A 25,799-nucleotide genomic window follows, 5' to 3' on the forward strand; every position below is an offset into this window, starting at 1 on the left:
CTGCTGCTATGCTGCTTCTCATCTGCTGCACTTTTTTGTTTTGCCTGTCTGTCTGTCCTCCATCCATCCTTGCACCATCCTGGTAGATACTTCCCTTTGTCCTCCACAATTTGTTTCCATCTCAAAGGAAGAGCTTTGTGCCGTTTTCTACTGTCCAAGGAGTTTGCATGTTACTCACAAGCTGAATCGGTGCCTATCGATCGTGTTGTTTTTGAGCGACGTAGGAACCCACTTGCACTCTAAAAGTTCCCACCTTAGCTGTGCCTCACTTCCAATGGTGCTTTCTTCTTCTGTGTAATGTTTCTTTTTTCTTTTTTTTATCTTCTTTTATTTGTAAGGTGCTGTAAATAAAGTTAGTCTGTATGCACATATCCTACCCAATGGGTAGAAACCACAGAAAAAAGACATTGTTAATAATGTAACAATTTATAGTTGATATAAAGATTCTAACATGATGGCAATGGATTTGTAAATGCCTACAGTTCAAATGTGCTTTTTTTTTTTTTGCCGAACAAGGAAATTCGTTATCAGAAAGATGCTTCATGAAAATACTAAACTACAGAGCATTTCATAGATTTTTATTGAGTAACATCTTGCTACAGAAAGAATGAAAATGCTGTTCTGGATTAGAATGTTTCTTTAAACATTGCCCCAACCACAAAAGGCACACTTACACACATGCAAAAAAGATTTATTTGACTAGGTTTTTAATCAGAAAACCATTCTAACCTAGTTAAACTAAGTCATAAATTGGGATCCAGTGAATGGAAACTAGTTAGCAGTGCCAGACTCCCGCTTACAGACGCAAACTCTGAGGGATTGTGAAATGACAGTCTTGCTTAAAACAACAGTGTTCATTTTAAGCCCAACATGTACATGATTTTTCATGCCACCCTGTGTTGTGCTTCCTGTATTTGCAAGTTTAATAATGAACCAAATGAGAGATGTAGTTTTAACATTCTTATTTTTGTTATATACTGTATTTCAGACATTCTTGTGTATGTAGTGTATAGGAGCAAAAAAAAAAAAAGATTTTAAATTGCAAATATTTATGTGCTGGTGCTCCACTGTACAGTAGCTTGTATTCGCATGTCTATAGTTATATACCTGAAGATAATGTACATAGCGATGCCATTTTGACTACAAGCACCTGACTAACAGCAGTTGTGACTTTTTGAGCAATGTACCAAGATGCTTTTGAAGCTTTTCTTTCTTGCACAAGCACAGAGAACTAACAATAACTGAAATGAGTTAGACTTGTTTTACTCTGATGCTTATCGAGTGTCTGATAACAGACATTCATGAATAAAAAGCAGCACAATATCAGACCTTTTATACTCTATAAATTCCCCCCCTGCTCATGATGCTTCGTATGTTCATGTGCGTGGACATTTTACAAACATGCACATAGATATTTATTTTACTTACATCATTGTGTTGTAATTAATAGGTTTTAAGCATAAGGTCTGTTTTTGTAATGCTTTTTTATTTTCAGAATAAGTAATCAAAACATGTTGCTCTAATCACTGTTATAGTCGAACTTTTATGCTTGTACTTCTGCTGTTGTCCAACTGCAGTTAAACTAATAAACTAAAAGTACCAGTTGCTGACGTGTCTGACACTTGTAGGTTTTTTTTATTGAAATAATATCCTGAACATGTTGTCATATCATCAATTTTATTACTCTCTCAATGAACATTGGCACATTGAGGTGATTTGAGTTTAGATTAAAAAAAAGTTTCATTCAAGTAATATTTTTTGATAAAAGTAAACATTTTTAAATGTCAAAAGAGGAACAAAGTGGGTTAACAATTGTTTTTTTTTACCCACTGACTTATGCAATCCAGATACTCCGTAAGCACAAAGTGCAATTCAAGACATTGTACAGTCTAGATTACTATGTAGGCAATATGCACAAAAACTCAAATACAAACATGATAAATCAATGAAAATCATTAAATATAGATCCTGATATTAATTATCACTTATTGAAATATTTTCAAGTCTTACATTAAAACAATTGAACTAAAATAAACTCACACACAAACACTCTTAATATGATTTTGGCTTAATTCGGTAATATAATTCTAGTATTACTGCTAGTATTACTTCAAGTTTGTTTCTCTCCAAAGCACTCAACTTGTAAATTCAAGTGCATGGAAACCATTTGACATGATAATAGTTATTGTGTGCGAACATTCAATACCTTAAAGGTATAGTTCACCAAAAACTAAAAGATTGTGTCATCACTTACTCACCCTCATGTTGTTCCAAACCTGTATGAACAATTTTTGTCAATACAATGAAAGTCAATGGGTTCAAGTGTTGTTTTGAAATCCACTGAGTTCTTATATGGACATAAACATTTTTCAAAATATCTTCTTTTGTGTTTCCGCAGAAGAAAGTCAGCCATTTTTGGTTGAACTGTGCCTTTAAGTAAACACCAAACACTTTGTGACATTGTGAGTAATTATTGATCATGTGAAACATTCCTCAATACACTTAGTTTTTAGATATTATTCTCTTCCCTTGGCAGCTTGATTCAACCACAGCATGTCATGCGGCCTAGTCGGCTTTCTTACGGAAAGACATTTTGTCTTTTGTCTCCTGCAGTTTCTCCGAAAATTTGTCTTTCGTCTCAGAGAGGCGCCCTTTAGTCCCCTCCATTCGTTCTGAGAGCAGTTCTTTGGTTTCCTCCATCTTCTCTGAAAACCTCTCTTTCGTCTCCTCCATTTTTTCAGTCAGTAGTTCCCTGGTCTCCTCCATTTTGTCTTGCAGGTACCCTTTAACAGGCGGAGGGGTGGAGAGGTATCCGTGTTTGCGGAGGTACTGCACAGACAGGGACGTTCCGCCCAGTGTAACTGTGTATCGGGCAGGAGTAGCGAGCTGTGACCAGATAGACAAAGCAATACAATGATTATTCGTATATCATATACATAATTGAAATCCATGTCATTGTCAAATAATCTTAGATTTTGTTTATATACCTTATACATGGCATAGGCTGTGAGTGCATAGCCACCCTGGGAATCTCTCAAAATTCCCACCATCCAATCCGGTAAACCGATGAACTCCAGAAACGGGACCAGATTCACGCCTCTGCAGAGAACACAGAACATTAACATGTCACTCATTTATCTTTACAAGAGAGATTGTTTGCTTTTGTAACCTTGATTGTCCAGATGACGCTGTTAAAGCTTGTCTGTCCTGCTGAAGCTCAGACAGACTTTATCTGGTAAAACTCAAAATCCCTGCCAGCCTCACCTTAAAGTCTGTGCGCTGAGTCTGTTATGTTTTCATCTTTAAAGCAAAAGCACCTCTGTTCATGTAGTTTACTGGATTCAAAACTCTTATAGCCCATCAAGTACCACAAGACAACTTTAGCTTTATTCATAAAGCTACATTAATTGTAGTGAAGCACATTATATCGGTACCGTATTGGTTAAAGGGATAGTTCACTTTGAAATAAATTTTTGGTATGTTTTAGCTTACCTCAAGGGCATCCAAGATGTAGGTGTCTTTTTTTCCGCAGTAGTTTCAATTTTGATATTTTTAGGTCAAACCGTTCTTGTCTGTCAGTCATATAATGCAGGTCGATGGTCACGGTCTCAAAACACAAGCACAGAGTCCAAATTAAAACAATTCCCCGTCGTCCAAATTAAACAATTCCCCATCGTAAGTACACATTGATGGCCTAAGACACGAAACGAGCGGTTTGTGTGAGAAAACGAACAGTATTTATATCGTTTTTACCTCTTATACGCAGACATGTCCGAGTGATCTGATCTGACGTGTGCGCAGACTGGTGCATAGATATATACACACTAGATGTCGCCTTGTCTACGGCAGTTTATTGGAACGAATGTCTTTAAGGCGACATCTAGTGTATATATCTATGTCCTGTGTACACGTCAGATCAGATCACTTCGACATGGCTGCATATAAGAGGTAAAAACTATATAAATACTGTTCGTTTTCTCACACAAACCGCTCGTTTCGTGTCTTAGGCCATCAATGTGTACTTACGATGGGGAATTGTTTAATTTGGACGACGGGGAATTGTTTTAATTTGGACTCTGTGCTTGTGTTTTGAGACCGTGACCATAGACCTGCATTATATGACTGACAGACAAGAACGGTTTGACCTAAAAATATCAAAATTGAAACTACTGCGGAAAAAAAGACACCTACATCTTGGATGCCCTTGAGGTAAGCTAAAACATACCAAAAATGAATTTCAAAGTGAACTATCCCTTTAATAGCTTTTTCTAAATAATTTCTAAATTAATTTTAATTGTATATTCTTATCTACACTTAGATTACCTTTGCGGTCAACTAACATTCACTTGAAGTTAACTTTTTAAAAACACTAATAATTTAATAACACTGTAAATGTAATATTTAACTAATCTAAAAATGAATATCCATTTTTCGTACTGTACTTTATAATATTGTGATGCCTATATTCGGCGGCAGTATTTAAAATGATTTGAGTTTTTAGAGTTTTAGTTTATTTATTTAGACAAAATGGTGTATTATTTTAATATTGACAATTTAGTGTTATCAGTCATTGCATGAAAATACTTATCAGCAAAATTTTATCTTTGTAAAACACCAAGATGAAAACCTTATAATAAAAAAAAGAATATATTATATTTAAGAACTGAAGTAAAGACAGAGCATTTGAAAATAGAACTGTGGCGCTTGTCATCTTGTTAGTTTTTACTAATGGTGTGTTTCTGTCCAAATGGTCACTTACTTCATTGCAGCATAATAGAAGCTCCCAAACCACACTGTGGACGTGACGACGTGAACAGGCACCATGACTTTACCATACTGTTTAAATGTCTTTTTAAATCTCTGGAAGAGCCCAATAGATTTGTCCTGCAGAGGGTCGACATCACCCTTACTCTGAAGGCCAGACTCAGTGTCACCCTTAAAAAGACCCTCAGTCCCAGCTAGACTTTGTGGAGGGTTTAATGGCGTTTCTTCCTCAGTGGACGTTTTGAGGCCTTCCTTCGTCCTGATGACATTAGTGCAACTGAAGCAGCGTGAGGTCCGGACGGTCACAGGAAGCTCCCGCGCAGCCCAGGTGTGACCCAGGTACGCCGAGCGCAGCAGGACCGCACGCCGCAGTGCGACCAGAGCCCACATCTGCTGCATCACCTCCCCCACATACAGAGCGCCACCTACAGGTCCTGGACAGGCTAAAGAGGTTAGTGTCAAACAACAATTACACACAAACTGTTAACATCTGGCTAATGATCTACAGTAGCAGTCAAAAAATTTGGTCACACTTGAATATAATATTAAATAATAATTATATTTTATGTATGAGTTGGCCTGGATAATGACACTAAATACAGCTAACTAGTGCCAGGGATACATGGGAGTTTCTTCAATAAATAAAAAACTGCCTGAATTCTAGCTACTAGGTATGGCTACTTTGAAGAAGATAAAAACAGTATGTAATATGACAATGAATAACAAGTACTATGCTGACTGGTTTAGGTTGATGTAATGCAACTTAAAATGTTATTGGAAGTTTTAAACTTAACTATCTATGATCTATTTAGTCATAATGATTAAAAAGCCACACAGGCTGAGCATGATGAACACATGCTATTGGTCAGAGGTTTGGGTCATGGCTCTCTGTCAACCACCAGACTGATCAGGTTAAAGATAAAGTACTGTAATTCCAAAGATTAACGAGGTTAGTTTTAACCAGTCAGCTCAACTTGACTAATTATCGGCTTATAATTGTTGCAGTAGTGAGAATATTCCCTTAAAACTTCCTTCAGAGATTTATATGTAGGCCCACAAGGCTTTTAACACAACTGTAACATGTTTCCTACTTTCTAAGTAAAAGACCAAGCATCTTATTAGCCGATAAACAATAGTTGTGCTTTATGTTTAGCTTCATAACATTATATGAATACAGATATTTACTCAGTCAGAAAAGTGTCAACACATTTAATCCACTAAAGGTTTAGGGTTCAATTCCTGACATGTTGTTTTTATGAAGTAACACATCAGTTTGCCCAGAACTACAAGCGTGATCACTCTGTGTTAGTCTTCTACATATAGCATTTGGGGGTTGTTTTGGAGGACAGATAGACGTTTGCAGAAGTAAAATCACTAACTCAGAGCTTCTCAAGTCAACAGGGCCCTGATCTTAACTTCAACACAATGCTTTGCCACTCCTACAGGGTCAAACACACACCTAGAACAGCTCAAACAAAACTTAACATATCCGCTGGAAGAAATAGTTATAGAAACAGAGTGGCAACTTACATTCACCTCTTGAAGGTCTGTTGTGAGTTTATGGAGAGTCCGCGCAGAGCTCCATTCCTCTACAGACTTATGTCATGTACTCGCACGTTCTCCAGGCATATCCACATGGAGCTGCTGCGCGCGGCATCATGGGAAATGTAGTCATTTGAGGGTAAGCGCGTGATAGTTAGCCTTGAACATGAGACTTTTAATAATAATGATAATAATAATAATAAATGTTATTTATAATGCGCTTTTCTAAAACCCAAAGCGCTTTTTGTACTCGGAATTAGAAATATTGGTTATACTTTTATTCAGATGGTCTTTATTTCCGCACGTTTTTATTATCATTTTTAATTATCTTTTTTTTAATGTAGCCTATTCTTGCTGTTGTTATTATTATAATGTACTATTGTTGTTATTGTTGTTATTATTTTGTATCTATTTTTCCATTTTTTGAATACATATCCATTTGTTGAATGAGTTGTTACAATCTAAATAAAGCTTTAAAAAAAATAACAATAAAAATTAAAGAAATTAGATTTATTTTATTTAACGTATTTTACTCTAAATACTTATGAATTTTACTCTAGACTCTAGACTAGTTATATTTATAATAAGTTATTTGTATCTACCGTTCTTACGAGCATTTCTATTTCTATTTCTATTTACGAGCATTTCTATTTCCATTCTCTAATCCATTATATCAAAGCAATAACACGGAAAAGTTGGTATGTCTGCGGGGTTATATATTCGGTTTTATTTTTTCCACCGTTTCCCTGGTATATGATGTATAAAGCTGCAGTTACGTTTGTCGTCCACTAGATGGACGTGAATCAGGCTTGTGTAGTTCGCCATTAGCTCAAGTAGCAGAATAGAGCCAGGAGTTTCACATCAAGCAGGTCTCCGGTTCGAATCCCAGCTGAGCCAGGAAGCCTTTCTGTGTGTTTCTCTGTGTCTGCGTGGATTTCCTCTGGGTGCTGTGTTGTCTCAATGACTGATGTTTTATACTAAAAATGGGAATACACTGAATCATATCTCAGGGTGTCCCTTTGATCACTGCTTTAGAGCTTTCAGACAACCCCTGTCTGTTCAAGAACCTCTCATTCTCTTTCTGTTGATGTCCTCTGTGCAAATGGACAGTAAAGTACAGATCAGGGCAGGTAAATTGGAATCTACTTTATTTTATTATTATTATTATTAAAGTTGTTGATTTCCTGAGGAATTAGTAATCATTTGTGGACATTGGTAAAGCCTAATAGCAGCAATGTAACGACATGAAATAATGATGTCCTTCATGACACCTTCTCCCTCCAATCATCTGGGTCTCTACAGACAGGAGTCAACAACATGTGCACCTCTTTCACTGGCTCTTATCTTCCTTCGATTTTTGTTGTTATGCAACTAAGATTATTAAAGCAATCTTCTTGTCATCTTGTCAGTTAATAAGACAGCAGGCTACAGATCCAACTCATAAAGCTAAATTGAAAAAAAAGAAGATTAGGCAAACCGTGAAAACGGCAATTTCATTAAATGTCATCATACATTTGGTTTGACTTGAAAATAACAGGGATAATATCCACATGGATGTTCAAATGCTGAGCAGCATTAGTGTTCTGGTACTTTCTCTAATATCCTGGGTGCCTCAAATCACATCTCATGACCAATACCTCATGACCATTAGTGTGAAACCAGACATGAAGAGAGTCACTGCTCAGTATATGATTATATAAAAACATTCTTATGTGAATGAATAGGGTCACTAATAGGGTCACTACTGTAAGTGGGTGATCACTTCAAAGGGGTCACCTTTTTTAAATATATCATATGAAGAATGACTCACATAGTATGTTAAGTTTTGAAGGCAATATGAAATAAATGAGAACAAGTATACAAACACATGGTCCTTTATATTCAAGTATAACTGAAAAACTATTCAATTTAAATGTGAGATGAGGAAGCACTTCATATCAATAAATACTGTAAACACTGCTTATCGCCAGAGATTATTAAATCAGACTCGATGCATCAATAGTGACTGTTTGAAGAACTAACCAATCAGTCCTCATTACACTGTGTGCAAATCTCTTCTCACAGTGCTGATTGGTTATCAAAGAGGAAACCTTGAAACAAGAAGTCCTTCCTGATATTGACACTCAGAACTTTGGCTTTCTTATAAGTGCATTGACAAAGACTGCTCAGTCTGATCTTACTAGTGGCAAGGTCAAAGGCGCAGTGTGAACAAAGAGCTTTTACAAACCTCCCTGAGAAAATGCTAAATGATGTTTCATCAGATGCATGTCATTCTAGGTCAGAACCTGTCAAAGCCAAAATATATCGAAAGTTGTGAAATTTTTTTTTTCCTATTTTCATCATCTTTCTTTCTTTCTTTCTTTCTTTCTTTCTTTCTTTCTTTCTTTCTTTCTTTCCATTACCATCATTAATACTATTACTAGATAATAGATATTTGTTTTGCTAATAACAATAATATATATATATATATATATATATATATATATATATATATATATATATATATTTGTATATATATATATGTAATATGAAGTTCGAAATTCAAAAACACCTGTAAAAAAAAAAAATTTGTTTTAGAGTTTAGCGCATGTTTTATGAGCACAGGATAACCATATTCATCTGCACAGTCAAGCAGAGCCGAAGCACAACCAAAACAATGTTCTTCTGCAAAATGCATGAAGTTTGTTTTTTAACCACTAGAGGGCCAAAAGTTACCTTTAAATGCTACAAAAATGTGTAATGTGATTATTGTGATTTTTTTTTGTTTTGTTTTTTTGATGATAACAATTATATATTATTTACAATAATTTTTTTCTGTTTATTAGACCCTTTTGCTTTAATGACAGCAACACTTAAGCTTACACAATCTACAAGTTTGTGTAAAACCAGCATGAGAAGACTAAACCACTTGTCTCAGTGGCATGATGCACTAAGCTCTTAATGCACCCAGACTGACTCAAAATGTTCATTTACAGATGATGACGGTGGTGGAGTGATGCATTTGTAGAAGTGGCTGGCCATGTATGATAGGAGAGGTTAAGGATTTGAACTAAATTATAGTTGTAATCCTTTTTTGATGTAATTATCTGGTCACACTTCACGAATTTGATCATGAGAGTAATTATTGATTTGCTTCATTAACTACATATTTTGTCTTTGTCATTTTCTTTCTGCTAGGCTGCAGTTAACAGGTGTTTGAGTGAGTATGATGGAAAGGTTCTTGCCCCCTGTATGGAATATAAAGCTCTGATATGTAGCCTACCAGTGGAACGCACTTCAAAATAATTTCTCATCTGAATCTAATGTGGCTGCCGTGAATATTCCAAATGTGTATCATCACACCCTACTGTGAATAAAAATAAGGAACCTAAATGTATTGCCATCTGTTCAAGTTTGTGGGTTTATTTATATATTTTTTACATTATCAAGATGAAAATATATTCATTGTACTTTTCATGCTAATGCCATGTTACATTAGTTCTGTATCTAATAGCAGGCTACCTACAATATGAAATTTGGGCCTCTATAACGCTTATAGTTATTAGTGGAAAGTGCCAATACGCAAGGTGTTGGTTTACATGTTTTTCTTCACACTAGGAGCGCTTCCATCTGCTTTTCTCTTTAATTAACTCTGGCGTTCCTTTTCCTGTTTTGAGTTTCGATAAGCTCGACTGAGCTCAGATAATAAGTTCTGTGGCCAGTTGCATAAACTGTTAGGACTAGTCTTACAAGTTAGTCATCCAATTTTATTCTTTAAAACTGTTAATAACTTTTTAAAGTCAGAAACATAAAAACGTAGATTGGTCTAATTTGACACCGAACAGTAAGACTGATTACCCCTAACTAACTTCTAGTTGATCATACTAGTTCTTAAGACACAGTCTTAACATAATGGCTATGTTTATGCAACTGGCCCCTGGACATCAGCTCAACTTTCTAAAGAGACCGGAAGTGCCCAGGTGTTCCGGCGCTGCCATTCATCCAAACAATCCCATCAAACAAATTGCCCTCATATACCGGTGTTTGTTTTGAAACTGCCAACATCCTGTACTGAAAAATGAAAACGAACATTATGGTTGTACTTTTTTTTTATCCTAACAGGCATTGTTTCGTTGTTGTATGCCCATGTGTCAGGGCACAGTTTTAATGCAGCGTAGCCTACTGTACGCTAGTTTATTTTTGTAGCGTATTTGTTGAGCATTGACATGACTAAAATATAGCTTCGGTCAAGATTTTGGATGCTCGTTACTGTAACCAGCATCGCTGCCCGGGAACGGAGCACGAGTCCGCGCGGGGGTGGAGCGCGCGTTGTGCTATATGAGCGCGCGCGGAGAGATTCTACAGCAGTCATCACAGATCACACAGCTCTTGCATTAGATCATTCAGCTTCTAAACATGCAATAAACCACTTCCGGCGACACTTGGCAACGTGAGTAAATTTTATCTTTCTTCTTCTTCTTTTTTTCTTTTTTTGTTGGAAGTATCATTTCTAATTTTAATATACTAGCCTTTTTAGTCATTATTTGATCGTTCCACTTGTTGTTTTATTTATTTCATTTAACATCGAACATTATTATTGTTATTGTTGCACCTTTTGTTGTTATAGGCTGTATACATTTTGTTTTGCTTTATTTTTATCCCACATATGTAAGCTAATTTCTTGCATAATTTTCCCACCTCAGAAGCAGATAAATAGACTATAGTGTGATGCAAGTGTGATTTAGGTGTTATTAACATTCTCGGAAATTAAATGAGCCTTAATTAAATGAACAATAGATCATAGATCATACTTCCAATAGATCATACTTCCTTTTGCTGCACACACATTCTGTGCAAATCATTATGAAATGGCATGAAATGGTGTAGCCTATGTCCCGAGGTGTGACTCTGTAGGTATTTGAGCTGCACACCTGCTCGTGAGAACTATGTCATGAGACCACAACAGTTTGTGATTTATAACACCACTTAAATCCTTGTCAAAATAACCACCCAAGGGGCAACTTTTTATAATCCAAATCCGCTGTCAAAGAGCATTATGAGCATTTTAATATTATTCAGATGTGTCTGACAAATCCCCTTAGTATTGGATCAAATCCACTTTATTGAATACAGAGGCAGACCATCTCTTGAATATTGATGCTCTGTCACAGGGCTTGTGAGTAATGTCTTTGAATTTAGTAAAGGTCAATACAGTCTTGGTCCCTCTGAATGTTTTAAATTGACAACCAATTTGTGTGTGATTAATATATTAATGTTAATAAATGTAGGCCTATACAGTTACATTTAATTGACTGTGTGCTTCTCTGTGGTGGTATGATGTTTATTTCTGTGCATTTTTCATATTTTTATAAATGTGCTCGCTTTCTGATGGATGAGTGCTGCTCACATTGAGTCCGTTTTTCTCACCCGAGGGATGATTTTCGGTACATTTGCACAGTTTATAACCAGACAGATTGTAGGAAATTAATCATATTGTTTATATTACTTCAAAAATATTAAGAATTGTATACCTAGAGGTTTGTGCACATGCTACAGATTGCATGAGGTCTAAGTTGTTCCCGCAATGGGCAACTGGATGAGAATTTACACATGTATGTCTGTTTCTATTTCAGACCAGTTACTCTAGTAAACTGACGAGGGCACAATAATCAGTGAAATCCATTAAGAGAATGAAACTATAAGGATCTTTAATACCACCAAAGCACTCAATCAATGTCACTTGTAACGACTCTGTTGACTTGGGGATCTGCTTTGATTCAGCCACTTTTTGTGATCCCAATTAGCTGTCATGGATTAAAAAGATGAAAAACAACATGTATTCTGAGGAGATTAAAAGAAGCTTCATTTTAAGAAGAGGATTTTAATGAAAAGACATGACAAGATGCTCAGAACAACACACTGAGAAACAAACCAACAGTTCAGGAGCTTATGATAATAATAATTATAATTATTATTAAAAATTATAATACAGTTCCCCCGTTGTATTTGATTGTTTAAAAAAAAAAAAGAAAAAAAAAAGTTTATAATGCCACGAGTAAATAAAGACGTTTTACATTTTCTTAGTCCTCAAGTGTCTTATATGTTTCTTAATGAGTTGAACTATCCCATATCCAAAGAGCATGCACCGGGATTTTTACTCCAGTAGCACTTTTAAAAAAAAAAAGTCTTAATCTTGTTCATTTTATTGTTGAATTACATTTCAGTTTGGCTCACTTTTTACAAACCTTCCTGCATAAAGTGAATTCTATTTCATCATATTCAGGCGTTTCTTTGTGGTGCCTTATCTGATAGAACATGGTCATAGCATTCTCATACTGCACGTTCTAGCTTAGAAGGTCTTGCTGACTCAATACTCCAATACTCCATACTCAATGTAAGTCTTGTCCTTGAACAAATACAATATCTTTCAGTTATAATCCATTACAAATCCCATAATATTGATAATAATATTGATTGTGCTTCACAAAGATTGTTTGATCAAGCATTTTTATTCTAGAGACTCATAAAAATTCTAGGCCACAAACACATTGCATTTAAACAGCTGAGGGGAGAATGACATTAGATGATATCCCAACTACAAAACCATTTTTTTAGGCAAATATTACAGGGATACAGACATATCGACTGGTGTCATTATGAGAAAAGTATGTTTCCTTACTTAATAGGTGACTGGAATTAATTTGTGCTAATGAACTGCAGACCCATTTCTTTAGAAGACTAGGTTGCCATGTTGTGTGACTTCCAATACAGTAATTGCATGGCCCATTCTTGCAAGTGTTACTGTTACAATACCCAGATTAAATCTGCTAAATTAAGGACCCCTGAGCAAGAGCTATAGGCTGCCATCGCCCTTAACTGTGGCAGCAAATGCATTAATGGGAAGGATGTCTACATATAGTTCATCCGACACACTCATAGTGTTCTTGACTCCATTGTGACCTCCATTGTACTACCTCTAGTCATGTAAGTGCAAAAAGACACATAGCAGTAATTGGCCTGATCCAGCATATCTAAAGGGATTTCCTAGGTTTCCTAGGAAGGTCTTAATGTTTCCTTTTCGCAATGTTTAGAGCACACATTGCTGTCAATAAAGATGCTGCATGTTCAAGCTGTGTTGTGTTTCTTAAGCATAATGTGTCTCATAATTCTGACTTTATTTCTCTCTTTTTCTTGCAATTCTGAAAAAAAAAAGTCATGATGTTATGATGTTAACAAAAATTTGTGAGTGGGTGTGTGAGTAGCAGACAGACAGACAGACAGACAGACAAAGATTCAGAAGAATATGATTCCAATGCAAAGTTTAATCCATAAAGGGCAGAGAGACACACCATACGTGAACGTGACCAAACAGAGAATGAATGTGAGGGTTCAACTAATATAGCAAACACAAACGAGATTAATTAACACACACCGCTGAAACCAAGAACACAAATGAGTGGGACAACTGAATAAAGGAAACAGGAAACTAATGAAAACATACTAAAAGTCCGTGAATTACAAAAACAGAACATAACTGTGACAGCCACTTTGTTCATTCTTGAAATGAACTTTTTACTGTATGGTGATTAGATTCACTGTTTTGGACTGCTGTCTTGAACTTGAGCATGCACGTACTGAACAAAGTCCCTCACTCGGCGTCCATCTTTGAAACGCCTCTCGGGCAGCTATTTCAGTCATGCAAGTAGCTCCTGTCTCCTTGAGTGGAGAAACCTCAAATTCTCCAAAGATTTCATATTTGAAATCACCAATTAATCTATGCAGAATAACTGTTCCATGTATGGTTTGTGTTCCCATTGTGTTTTTGCTTCTGCCCTGTGACCGGCTGCATCCGAAATCACATACTTACTACTATATAGTGGGCGAAAAACAGTATGTGACAAAAGAAGTTGGTCTGAATTCACAGTACTCATAAAAGAGTAGACAAAAAGTACCCTGATTACTGAGTATTGAGTACCTATTACTTCCGGCGAGATTCTGAAGTGTGCATACGATGGACACTTTATTATCCCATGAGCCCACGGGAGAGGATTTATGAATGTCAGTGAAGCGACGCAACTGACGCTGGTAGGTCACATGATAAGGACAACATGCCGAATGTTGTACGTCCGGATTACATTTGATACTACACACATTCATACAATATAGAACACATTTTCTTGTTCAAAATAAGTATCTACTCAGAGTATGCGATTTCAGACACAGCCCTAGTTTTCCACAGCCAGTTTAATTAGTCATTTCATTTCACCTGTTGTCATTTAATTAGCATTAGCTTCCTTTGTTTGATCTACCTATTTAAAGTATGAGTTTTCTGTCATGTGTTGTCCGTCTTCGTCATTGTTAGCGTCTATGCAAATGTGTTTTCTCCTGAGTATCTCCTGTGAGTTTTGTTATTAAATTTGTTCCCTGAACTCTTCCTCATCGTGCGAGTTTATATACAACCACGTTATGTGACAGATACTTTGTGATTTGTTGTATAGTAGCACATGGTAGCGCTTCTTGTTTGTTGTGCAAACGAATAAAGAAAGAAATGTGTTGTCAATAATTCTTCAACAATGACTTACCAATAACTTAATTAAATAATGAAATTCTGAATAATAAATAAATAAATGATCCAACAGGATTAGTCTTATTCTGCAATTTATCTCTATCATGTTAACATTTTTATTGTAAAACAACAGATGTTGCAATGCTTCTTGACGTTTTAACAACCCTTTCTCTTTACAGCAAATGTACACGGATGCAGCGTCATGTATCTAACATCAACTGTTGCCAGACACTGAGCATCCATTCTACATCAGAACATGAATCCCTCGGAGTGGCCCACATTTTCTCCAAACGCCTCTTTGAGTCACACAAACCACAGCGATGAGTCAAGCAGGTCCAAGTCAAGTGCTTCATCTGCCTGTGAGCAGGTGCACATTGCACCTGAGGTCTTCCTCACACTGGGGCTCATCAGCCTGCTTGAAAACATCCTCGTCATCCTTGCCATCGTGAAGAACAAGAACCTCCACTCACCCATGTACTTCTTCGTCTGCAGCCTAGCAGTGGCCGACATGTTAGTTTGCGTTTCCAACGCGTGGGAGACAATAGTCATCCACTTGCTGGCGAACAGGAGTTTGGTGATTGAGGATCACTTCATCCGTCAGATGGATAACATATTTGATTCTCTCATCTGTATCTCGGTGGTGGCGTCTATGTTGAGCCTGTTAGCGATCGCGGTGGATCGCTACGTGACTATCTTCTATGCTCTGCGTTACCATAATATAATGACCGTACGGCGAGCTGGGATTCTCATCGGCAGCATCTGGACCTTCTCCACAAGTTGTGGGATCATCTTCATCATCTACTCCGACACTAAGCCTGTGGTTGTGTGCCTGGTGGCCATGTTCTTTGCCATGCTGCTGATGATGGCTTCACTCTACAGCCACATGTTCCTGCTGGCCCGTTCGCATGTCAAACGCATGGCGGCATTGCCGGGCTATAAAGCCAACATCAGGCAAAGAGCTAGCATGAAGGGTGCCGTCACCCTCACCATCCTACTGGGAATTTTCATCGTGTGCTGGGCACCATTTTTTCTCCATCTCATCCTCATGATCTCCTGCCCACGGAACATTTACTGCATCTGCTTCATGTCACACTTTAACATGTACTTGATACTCATCATGTGCAACTCGGTGATTGACCCACTGATCTATGCGCTCAGGAGCCAAGAGATGAGAAAGACCTTTAAAGAGATCCTCTGCTTTGATGGACTACGCAGCCTCTGCAACCTGGTCAGCAAATACTGAAGAAGGTTCCTGGAAGAACCTGACGGGATGGACTGATGGATGAATGGATGTATACATAGATGGACTGGTGCATAATTGCAGCGGGGGAGTGGAAGTGAAGCCTGAACATCTTCATTAGGGACAGTATAATTTGTACACATTTTTTCATGGTAATTTTACATCATGTGAAAGTGAAATGTTGTTGTAAAATATTGAATTAAGAAGTTCAAAATGTGCCATTCTGTTATATGTAGTGTATTTATAATAGCAGTTACATTGTCCTCAGCAGGGGACTGTCGTCAGGTCAATGCAGTGATATTTTGTGCACAAAAAAAGGCTAGAATATTAAAATGCAGAGTAGAAATGTGCTTGTTTTTAGATACTTTTTTATTAATAGAAAACAGGACAGAAACGCAACAATATCATATAGCAAACGAAAACATAATCCCCCAGTTTTAAGGTTTAATAGTCCCAGACTAAAATGCATTACTGAGCTTTTTTAACTGAAAGCAACTTGCACTGACTTATCTCAAAATGCACACCAGTAATGTTTTTTTTCTTTTTTCTAAGGCATGTTTATAAAAGCTTCTTAAATGTCCTAATTGAACTGAGGCTTAATCCATAAGGAATTAGTTAATAGGAAGTTAAAGGGTTAGTTCACCCAAAATTTAAAATGATGTAATTAATTACTCACCCTCATGTCATTCCAAACCCGTAAGACTTTCGTTCATCTTTGGAACACAAATGAATCCTGGCTTAATCTAAGACCTGCCAGTGAAACCAGGCCAATAATGCAAATATAACACATGTATTCAGTTTAGAAGTATACTTAATCATAAACTGTTGAGAATATTTTTGTAGTATATAGGAAACCATAAACATCTCTCAATAAATGAATGCACCTCAATATTATAAATTAAATCAAAATGTTCAAAATATTTGTGCTACACTTCGTTTCTTATTTAGAGCAGAGAGTAAAATGTTCTTTATAAGAGTAAATTAATTGAAAATATCATTTTTGTTGTCATGTAAGCTAAAAAATTATGTCTCATTGAGTTAAAAATCGAAAATAAAAATACAGCATTTTATTACCTTTGTATTGTTTCAGAAAAAAACACATTTCTTAAGTTCAAAAAAGCATGAAAACTCCATTTAAAATAGTGTGTTATGCAAATGCGTGGTGTATGTAATTTATGCATGTAAATGGTGGACATATTTTTTCTAGTCTTCTGATTTTGTTATTTTACTGCAGAAGAAAAAAATGCTGATATTCTTCTTAACAATCTCTGTAGAGCTGAACTTACAGTATTATGATTTCTAATTCTAAGCAATGATATCTGATAAATAACATATACTGTTTAATGAGCCACTGTGTTTGTGAACAAATAAGAGATTTTCCTCTATTAAACACTTACAGATTTGGTTACACTTTACAATACTGCTCAATTCATCCACATTAGTTAATGTATTAGGTATAATAAATGAACTAAATGTTTATTTAAAAAAAAATCAGAGTTTACTCAAATATATATTCTATATTCTATAATAATACATTTTAACATTGCAAGTTCAATAACACATTTAGACATGTGAACAAACATAAATTATGAACAATTTAATAAACAATTAACAAATTAACATTGTTGATTTAAATTGATTTGTTGATTACGAATTAAAATTGTGGTTATAGTTTAGCTTCCAATTCTTAATATGAACTAGCTTATTTGCCTTATATTGGGATATTGACTGTTTATTAGTAGCCTATATATAAAACATATTAATGCCTTATTCTGCATAACCATATTCTACATTCCTTATCAATAATCAGTAATTAGGCGTTTATTGGGGAAAAAGTCATAGTTATAGTAAGTTAATTGTGAGAATTGGACCCTAAACCAAAGTCTGACCAATTATTGTTATAGTTCATGATACCTAATGCATTAACTCATGTTAATTGATTAAACCTTGTTGTGTAATTTGTTTTAAATAAATATTGTTGTGGTCTTTTAATACCTGTGTATTGAATTTCTTCTTTTCCTTCAGTATAGTGTGAAACATTAAAGACCCCGATATAAAGAACGAACTGGTGTGACATCATAACGAAATCAGGCCTTAACGAAGTTCGTTTGGAGTTTGTTTAAGGAGTTTGAAACAGCTTGCCAAAGCTCAATTTTCTGGAAAAGGTAAACATCCTTGAATACCATTGGTCTTGCCAATTACATAGTAGGTGTTCTCTGTGGCTCCGCTTTCTTTGAGGTGGAAATCTTCTCTGGTTCATTTCTTCTGTTCAGTCTATCAAGCTCAGACATGGGTAAAAAAATGAACACACTGGAGAGCTGTTTAATGGATTGGAGAAGATGCCCCCCTTAAGAACAATGTGCATATGTTTCAATTGTAACATATTTAGATATAAGTTTAGCATGTGAAGGATGATGATGCATCAACCAATGTGTTTAATTAAAGGAAAGAAAATACAAACATTTTCTAATTTAGTTGTTACAAAATGTAAACTTATTCAAAGAGGCCATTTTGCCCCACTACTGGGGTAAGTTGGCCCCCTACCTGTCAGTTGTAAGAAGCCCCCCTGGCTAAACTTTTACAGAATGTATAAATGACTTTTGATATAATTCTTATTAATATTTATATCTTTTTAAAATGACATTAATGTAAAATACTAAATCAACTATTATTTAAAATTGAATTTTTTATTTCTTTGAATTGAATTACCGATGACAGACAAATCAGAATAGCAGTAAAACAGATTCATTTCTAAAGGTAAAATTATTCTGTTACTTATATAGGCATATGAATATTTACATATTTAATTGTCCATATTTTATTTGAAGATATGTCATTACAGCAAAAATGTAAATGCAAACTGAATGATTTCACTCAACTAACCTATACGTTTTAATGAAAGCGAAGATGTCTGAAATGTACATCTAATTCATGGAAAACTGAATAATAACCCCATTAATTACAATAATTATTACATTTAAAAATAACACTAGTAACAACATGCCTCTCAGGGCCTCCTGTTAGACCCAAGGGTCTAATTTGATCTTTTTACTTGAAAATAAAAACTATAACTTTTACTCCACAAATCTAAAAACATGAATGTGTCCACAAATCCCTCATTAACAATTAGAAACAATTTTATTTTTTTATTTTTTATAACATAATACAATACCATAGATAACTATTTTCCAGAGGCACAAAATTAGATCAATTAACCTCAAAGCGGTTTTGGCTGACTAAATCTCACAAATGTTGAAATTCAGATGAAACGACAAAATAAAAAATACTGTAGCCATTCATCAACAGTGCAGAGATGATATTTTGTGTCATATATGGTCAGGAGAAAGAATTAAGGTGGGACCGCTTAATTCATCTTAATAAAAGCCTCTTTATTGTACAAAGTGCTATAATAAATGTGATGTGACATTACTTTGGTGCCGAACTGCAGAGCTTGTGATCTGATCAGATGCTTTCTTAACTGCTGTTTTCTGTGCACTGTCATTTTTGGTTGTTACTGAGAACAAAGTGCAGCACACATTTACATATTCACTTAGGCTAAATGCAGCTCCCAGTAGTGTGGGTGCATGGCGTCGTGATGTTCCCTAACAGTGTACCGCTGCAAAGGTATTTCAAACTTCTTTTTACCCCTAAGCGAAGAAGGAAACAGAACCGTGAGTATATACCGGGGCCTTCACTCAGACACACTGTTTACAGATCCTTGAAGCTGAGCACAGGAACATTTTCTTGAAGGTATTGCGCAGCTCTGTGCTACGGAAAGCGTAAATGGCTGGATCAATGACCGCGTGACTCACCAGGAGCACTACGTGTAGCTGGAAGAGTGAGCGGTAGCACTCACAGTAGGGGTTCTCTGGGCAAATCATCATAATCAGCAGATGAAATAAGAAAGGAGCCCAGCAGGCCACAAACACTCCAATCAAGATGGTGAGCGTCAGCGCCCCCCTCAAGCCACTTTGCCTGTGACGTGCCTGGGCGCCCGGCATAGACGCGATCCTGTTGGCGTGGTGGCGCGCTAACAGAAACATATGCACGTATAGCAAGAGGATCAGGAAGAGAGCTGTGAAGAAGAGCACAACAAAGAAGATTTTCACCGTGGTGGCCACGAAGAAACTGATCATGAGCGCTCCGCTGGTCCCACACAGCACCCAGATAGCCGACAAAATAACCATCACACGACGCATGGTCATAAGCATGTGATAGCGTAGAGCGTGGAATATGCTGATGTATCGATCCACGGCTATGGCGAGTATGCTGAAGATGGAGCCTAGGAAGCATATGCAGATTAGAGAGTCCATGATGTCATCTATCTTCAGCTCAAAAGGGCCACGGGAGTTCAGGTGTCCGGCGTCTTTAAACATCAGCAGGATGTTTTCCAATGCTTTAGAGAAGCTTGAGATGGTGTTAAACACTGCCAGGTTGCAGATGAAGCAGTACATGGGAGAGTGAAGGTTCTTGTTTTTGATCACAGCCAAAATCACCAAGAGGTTCTCGCTCAGACTGGCAACGGCGATGGCCAGGAACACCTGACTGGGGACCTGAACCTCAGCGCAGTCTGTGGGGTTGGTGAATGGAGCTTCACTGCTAGAGTTCATGATCATTGTCTGGATGCAGACCACATGGGGATCACACTTGGTTGTTCGATCAGCTGAAGATTTGATGTGAATTGACCTGGAGAAAAAATTTTTTTTCATTAAGATAAAAAAGGATATAATTTGTAGAGTTGTACATTAATTCCATATATATATACAGTGGCGGCTGCTGGTCTTTCAAAGAGGGGAAGCTCATTTTCGGCCTACATCATAAAAATTGTCCATTTATTTATACGTAAATTCTGCCCTACGTTCCTTTTCAAGAAAATGCTCTGTGACCCTGTCGTACCAACTAGGCGTCTTTTCCAGTCACTTGACCAGTGTCCTCTCAATGGCCAGCAGAGTTAGGTATAATTGTATAAATGTAATAATATAATAAAGATATAAATAATAATATAATAAAGTATAATAATACTACTACTAATAGTATTTTTTTAATTATTTTAATAGTTATTACTAATAATAATATAAAAAATATAATAAGTAATAATATAATAAAGATATTGTGTGAAATGTATTATGAAAATTGGCTAGCTATTTCGACAAGCAAATACCAAGAAATAGGTTGCAGCAGTTTGTCTTTCGACTACGTTTGCAAAATCCGCGATGGGACTGAGCTCGAATAGCTTCAGCAGCAGCGACTTTTTATTGTATGAAATTGCTGTCAATCAAATAGTCCAGTCATTTTAAGTCAAAATGGGGGTCAACCTTGAACAAATTGCAACGGAAGCAAACTCAACTGATTTTGTATCCTCAATATGTCCTGAGTAAGGAAAAAAAAGCCCAGAAGAATCCCATTAGGGGAAAGTTTCGAAAAAGACCCAAATATAGCCTATTCATACTTTTTCTTACCTGAATAGGGTAAAAAAAAAAAAAACCTTTAGATATCACCATGAAAATGACTGAGTTGATTACTTACATCAAGACAAACAAAAAATGTAATACAAGTTTTTTGAAATTGTTAAAATGGAAAAACGGTGCATAATCTAATTACGTATGTGCTAATTTGCATAAGGGTATTGCCAGGTCAAAATGACATTTAACAGTAAAATACTTCATGTTAAGGTCTGAATGGAACCCATTTAGGCTACCCATGAGCATTAATACATAGAGGCAGGAAGAAGTAGGCTACTTTAGAAACCAGCCTTTATTCATTTCTAAGAAATTGGGTTTGGGGCTGGGTCCGTGGGACTGTTTCTAGGGGACGAGTCTGAGGGAGGAACAGGAGACAATGGTAAGGAGAATACAGAAGACAAAAGGTAGGTAAAATAAAAAGTGAATCCCCAGAAACAGTCCCACGGACCCAGGTGATATCTAAAGGTTAAAATGTTTACCCTATTCACGTAAGAAAAAGAATTAATAGGCGTATGAATAGGCTATATTTGGGTCTTTTTCTAAACTTTCCCCTAATGGGATTCTTCGGGGCTTTTTTTTCTCCCTTACTCAGGACATATTGAGGACACAAAATCAGCTGAGTTTGTTTCTGTTGCAATTGGTTCAACCTTTTTTCATAAAATGACTGGACTAAAAAGGAGATGCAGCCTTTCGACAGACCCTCCAATCATCACGCAGAAGCCCGGAGTCCAGGCCAGCCCACTCCTCATTCACCCTCAGCTGAGCGTCCGTGGGCGGGACATAATCGCAGCATTTATCCAATGACCGTCTAGTTTCGAAGCACTGAAAAAAACTGTTCAAAGCAGCCCCATTGAAATCAATGGACGCTGGGCTTCAACAGGGAAATGCACTGTGACGCTACGGGAATGTATGAGAAGGAAATCGAGTCAGCCGACCTGCTATATGTAACTGATTCTGAACGAACTCGCCTTTGAGATGAACGTGTTCTAACGCATTTTTAGTCAATAAAATGTTAACACAATAGTACATATTTGACCATAATTTCTTTGACATTATAGGGGAAGCCGAGCTTCCCTTGCAGTCTTAAGGCGGGCGTACACGGTGCGAGTTCGGACACTCGGGAGGTCATGATTGCACACGTTGCGGGTCAGTTTAACTGATAATCGCGTCACGGCACGACTGTCCTGCACGAATTTTATCCCGAGCCGGCAGCAATCACGTGAGCTTTCGCGCTAAACACAGAGACCGTCAATGTTGCATGATGCAGGCAAAGCTTCAGATAGAAAAATGACAGAAATGTGTGTGCAAATGATTTGCTGAAAAGCAGAGAACAGTAGCCATTCCTTTCAACATAAAAACTTAAAAGAGAGAGAGAGAGAGAGAGACAGTGTATGGCAGGCTGTATGGTTGCTGCCACTGAGGTATAGCCCCATCGACGTGGTTGTGTATGATTTGGCAATAGGGGACAGCTGGTGAAAATCGGGCCGACTCCCCGAATTTTTTAAACATGTTTAAAAATGATCGGGAGGTCGGGGAGGTGCTCATAACATGCTCGGCACGGCTCGTAATTCCTCTCACACGCTGCGAGCCGCGACCATAGACTGTAAAAGGCCGCGACCATGCGAACATCACCGATTCCACTCGATTTCTCCCGATGAAAAAAAGATGAAAAAAAATCATCTGCGAGCTCGTAAAAACAGCAAAAATCGCACCGTGTACGCCCGCCTTTAAACAAATCCCCACTGATTTTTATAATGTTCAATAAGGATATTCCATATGATGTAAAGGATCTTTGAAAAAAATATCTCAGATTCTACAAAAATGTTATGCAGCATAATTGTTTTCAGCATTGATAATGATGAGAAATGCTTCTTGAGCACTAAACCAGCATATTAGAATGATTTCTGAAGGATCATGTGACACTGAAGACTGGAGTAATGATGCTGAAAATTCAGCTTTGCCATCACAGGAATAAATTACATTTTAAAACAGAAAACAGTTCTAAATTATAATAAAAAAAATTTTAAACTATAACTTTTACTGTATTTTTTATCAAATAAATGCTGCCTTGGTGAACATAAATACATTTAAAAATAAATAATAATAAAGAAGTAAATTGAATTAGTTTATTTTAACATATCTTAAAACATATCTATTATGTTTAACTTGAAAATATCAGCTTAATGGTATCGGACAGAATTTTATATTGGCGCGTCCCTAATAAATACCACATCTCCTGAAAAAACCCCACAAACAAATGCAGCTAATATGACATACAGTGGGCTCAAAATGCTTAAAAATTTACGATTGAGCTGTTCATGTGGTCATATATGTCAACATATTGATGCTCATGGAATACCTGGGTTTGAATGTAACCCAGGTGACAGGTCATGTCCAAAAATGGACTTGTAAGCTCTTCCAAGTAAAGGTTGAAAGAAGAAGAAAAAAATTAGTTATTTAAGCCTCTACCTCTTACAACATGACTGAATGACATTTCATACTGAGGATCGGATAAAAACATCAAACACAAAAGCTCATTTGTTTTGTTTGATCCATTATTTGTTAATGTGTTTCTCCCCCTAAATCTGCTGTACATTTTCCATTTATGTGAGCTTAAAAGCAACCAAAATTAGAACTTGAAAGGCAGGAAGAACAGAGCCAGAGATTAAAACCTCACATGTTTACAAAAATCCAACATTCCTGACCATTAAACTTCTGTTCATCCATATCAAGCCCATGCCCACTTTTAGACCGTTTACCCTCAGATCTGATACTGATGAACTAAGTGTCAAATTATACAATATTTGTCAAATTCACATACCATTTTTCTAATCAAATTCACGTACCATTTTTCTAATCAAACACACCCACAGGGATTTTTCCTCAGCTTCACATGTCGCAGAGACATCAGTCTGGTGGCACCGGAAAACAGTTCTGGCTGTTAATAGACAGTGTGTGTGTGGTCATGCCTGTGTATTTGTGTATCCTTGAATGCTCAAGGCAGTGTGAACCATTTGTGTTCCAAGTAAAGCACGACGCAAGGCCTTTCCTCCCTAACACCCTTTATTTATCAAACCTTGTTACTCGCATGTTGCATTTATGGAAACAACATGCTGCTCTCATCAATGATAAGTGAAGTAGTTAGTTCATTGTTCAACCTTTTCCTTTTTAAAGAGCAATAAAGGAATTTTCTGTTTCTATTTTAACATATATAGTCTAAAAAAAAACGAGGTTAAACACACGGTGACGAGTCCCCGGGCATAGCTTTTCAGTTTGAACACCCATCATTACTGGAAGAAAAAAAAACACTTTTTGAGTTTCAAAGACTTTTCAAACTTCATTCTACCTCACAATCATAATTAAAACCATTCTAAAACAAGTTGGAAACTCTAAACAGTAGTGGATGTGTTGAATGAGAGCAATTATTAAAGAGCAATGAACTCTACATGAGAAGGTAGACTGCCTCTGTCAGGCTATGCACTACTTGTAATTATAAGGCACAATTTGTACTTGATAGATGTTCATTAGCATCATCGTGACAGAGGCGTATATGTCCTGTAATTTTATTAAGTTGTTCTTTTGCAATGTTACATGTCTTTTTTAAACATTTTCTTTTTGTGGTTGCATTTAAGTGAAACAACAAGAGTTTCATTCAAAACAATTAAAGTCATTGTCCAAAGATAATAAATACAAACATGCAAAGCTGGGGCCAGTTGCATAAACCTAGCCACAATATAAAGGCCCACAGAGTAGTGTGGGGGGGGGCACAAACCATCCCCCGCCACACATTTTTCACTGACTGAAGTACTGTCCCGCATTAGACGAATCATACTGTCCCACTTTTTGAAACCACATCCTAAAGTGGAACCTTATCAATTTGATAAAATGTGAAAAATTTAGTTTCAAAGTTATAATTTTTTTTGATGGACAAACATTTCATAAGCACATTAGGCCAATAGTAGCAGGATTGTTTTGTTTAAAATAAATCTATACTCAATATCCAGTTTGTCCAAACTCTATGTCACCGACCTTTGGGTGGTCTTCACACAAGGTGGCGCTTCCTGTTTGATGATTGCTCCACCCTCAAATATGACTGGACATTTGAGAGATCATGTGATTTTGATCACATGACACCACAGCTTTGGCTAACCCATAGTTTCACTGGCATTCATGTATTTATGGGGGACCTACAAACACTAGACCTTAGGTGTCCCACATTAGGCAGTGTCCCACTTTAGGGCAATTC

At 36.7% G+C, this 25,799-nt stretch overlaps 3 protein-coding genes across 4 annotated transcripts; 1 reads left to right on the plus strand and 2 right to left on the minus strand.

Annotated features, from left to right (window-relative positions):
* Positions 1 to 45: 45 nt before the first annotated feature.
* On the minus strand, positions 46 to 6,423 carry fam210ab (family with sequence similarity 210 member Ab). 2 transcript variants are annotated; one of them, XM_082149567.1, is made up of 4 exons: positions 6,295 to 6,423; positions 4,760 to 5,198; positions 2,988 to 3,099; positions 46 to 2,886 (listed from the first exon to the last, which is right to left on the minus strand). In XM_082149567.1, exons 2-4 carry the CDS (start codon positions 5,161 to 5,163, stop codon positions 2,566 to 2,568), a joined length of 837 nt encoding a protein of 278 aa, XP_082005693.1. In that variant the 5' UTR covers positions 5,164 to 5,198; positions 6,295 to 6,423; the 3' UTR covers positions 46 to 2,565. The 2 variants fall into 2 exon arrangements, with proteins under 2 accessions (XP_082005693.1, XP_082005694.1); XM_082149568.1 differs by having other exon boundaries at positions 4,760 to 5,207; positions 6,295 to 6,415.
* A 4,057-nt stretch (positions 6,424 to 10,480) lies between these two features.
* mc5rb (melanocortin 5b receptor) lies at positions 10,481 to 17,523 on the plus strand. Its single transcript, XM_082149764.1, has 2 exons — positions 10,481 to 10,735; positions 15,031 to 17,523. Exon 2 carries the CDS (start codon positions 15,108 to 15,110, stop codon positions 16,092 to 16,094), a length of 987 nt encoding a protein of 328 aa, XP_082005890.1. The 5' UTR covers positions 10,481 to 10,735; positions 15,031 to 15,107; the 3' UTR covers positions 16,095 to 17,523.
* Positions 17,524 to 18,497: 974 nt separating this feature from the next.
* On the minus strand, positions 18,498 to 24,580 carry mc2r (melanocortin 2 receptor). The gene is made up of 2 exons (XM_082149765.1): positions 24,400 to 24,580; positions 18,498 to 20,777 (listed from the first exon to the last, which is right to left on the minus strand). The coding sequence occupies exon 2, from the start codon at positions 20,705 to 20,707 to the stop codon at positions 19,787 to 19,789; it is 921 nt and encodes a 306-aa protein (XP_082005891.1). The 5' UTR covers positions 20,708 to 20,777; positions 24,400 to 24,580; the 3' UTR covers positions 18,498 to 19,786.
* Positions 24,581 to 25,799: the final 1,219 nt, after the last annotated feature.

This window comes from Leuciscus leuciscus, assembly GCF_965113295.1.
Source record: "Leuciscus leuciscus genome assembly, chromosome: 20".
NCBI classification, from domain to species: Eukaryota; Metazoa; Chordata; class Actinopteri; order Cypriniformes; family Leuciscidae; genus Leuciscus; species Leuciscus leuciscus.

What these genes read in the sequence shown, in the direction of transcription:
- fam210ab (XM_082149567.1), bottom strand. Translation starts at nt 5,163, where the DNA reads ATGCAGCAGATGTGGGCTCTGGTCGCACTGCGGCGTGCGGTCCTGCTG. An exon ending in TTCTATTATGCTGCAATGAA is followed by an intron (nt 3,100 to 4,759) that starts GTAAGTGACCAT and finishes TGTTCTCTGCAG; the next exon opens with AGGCGTGAATCTGGTCCCGT. An exon ending in CAGCCTATGCCATGTATAAG is followed by an intron (nt 2,887 to 2,987) that starts GTATATAAACAA and finishes ATCTGGTCACAG; the next exon opens with CTCGCTACTCCTGCCCGATA.
- mc5rb (XM_082149764.1), top strand. Translation starts at nt 15,108, where the DNA reads ATGAATCCCTCGGAGTGGCCCACATTTTCTCCAAACGCCTCTTTGAGT.
- mc2r (XM_082149765.1), bottom strand. Translation starts at nt 20,707, where the DNA reads ATGATCATGAACTCTAGCAGTGAAGCTCCATTCACCAACCCCACAGAC.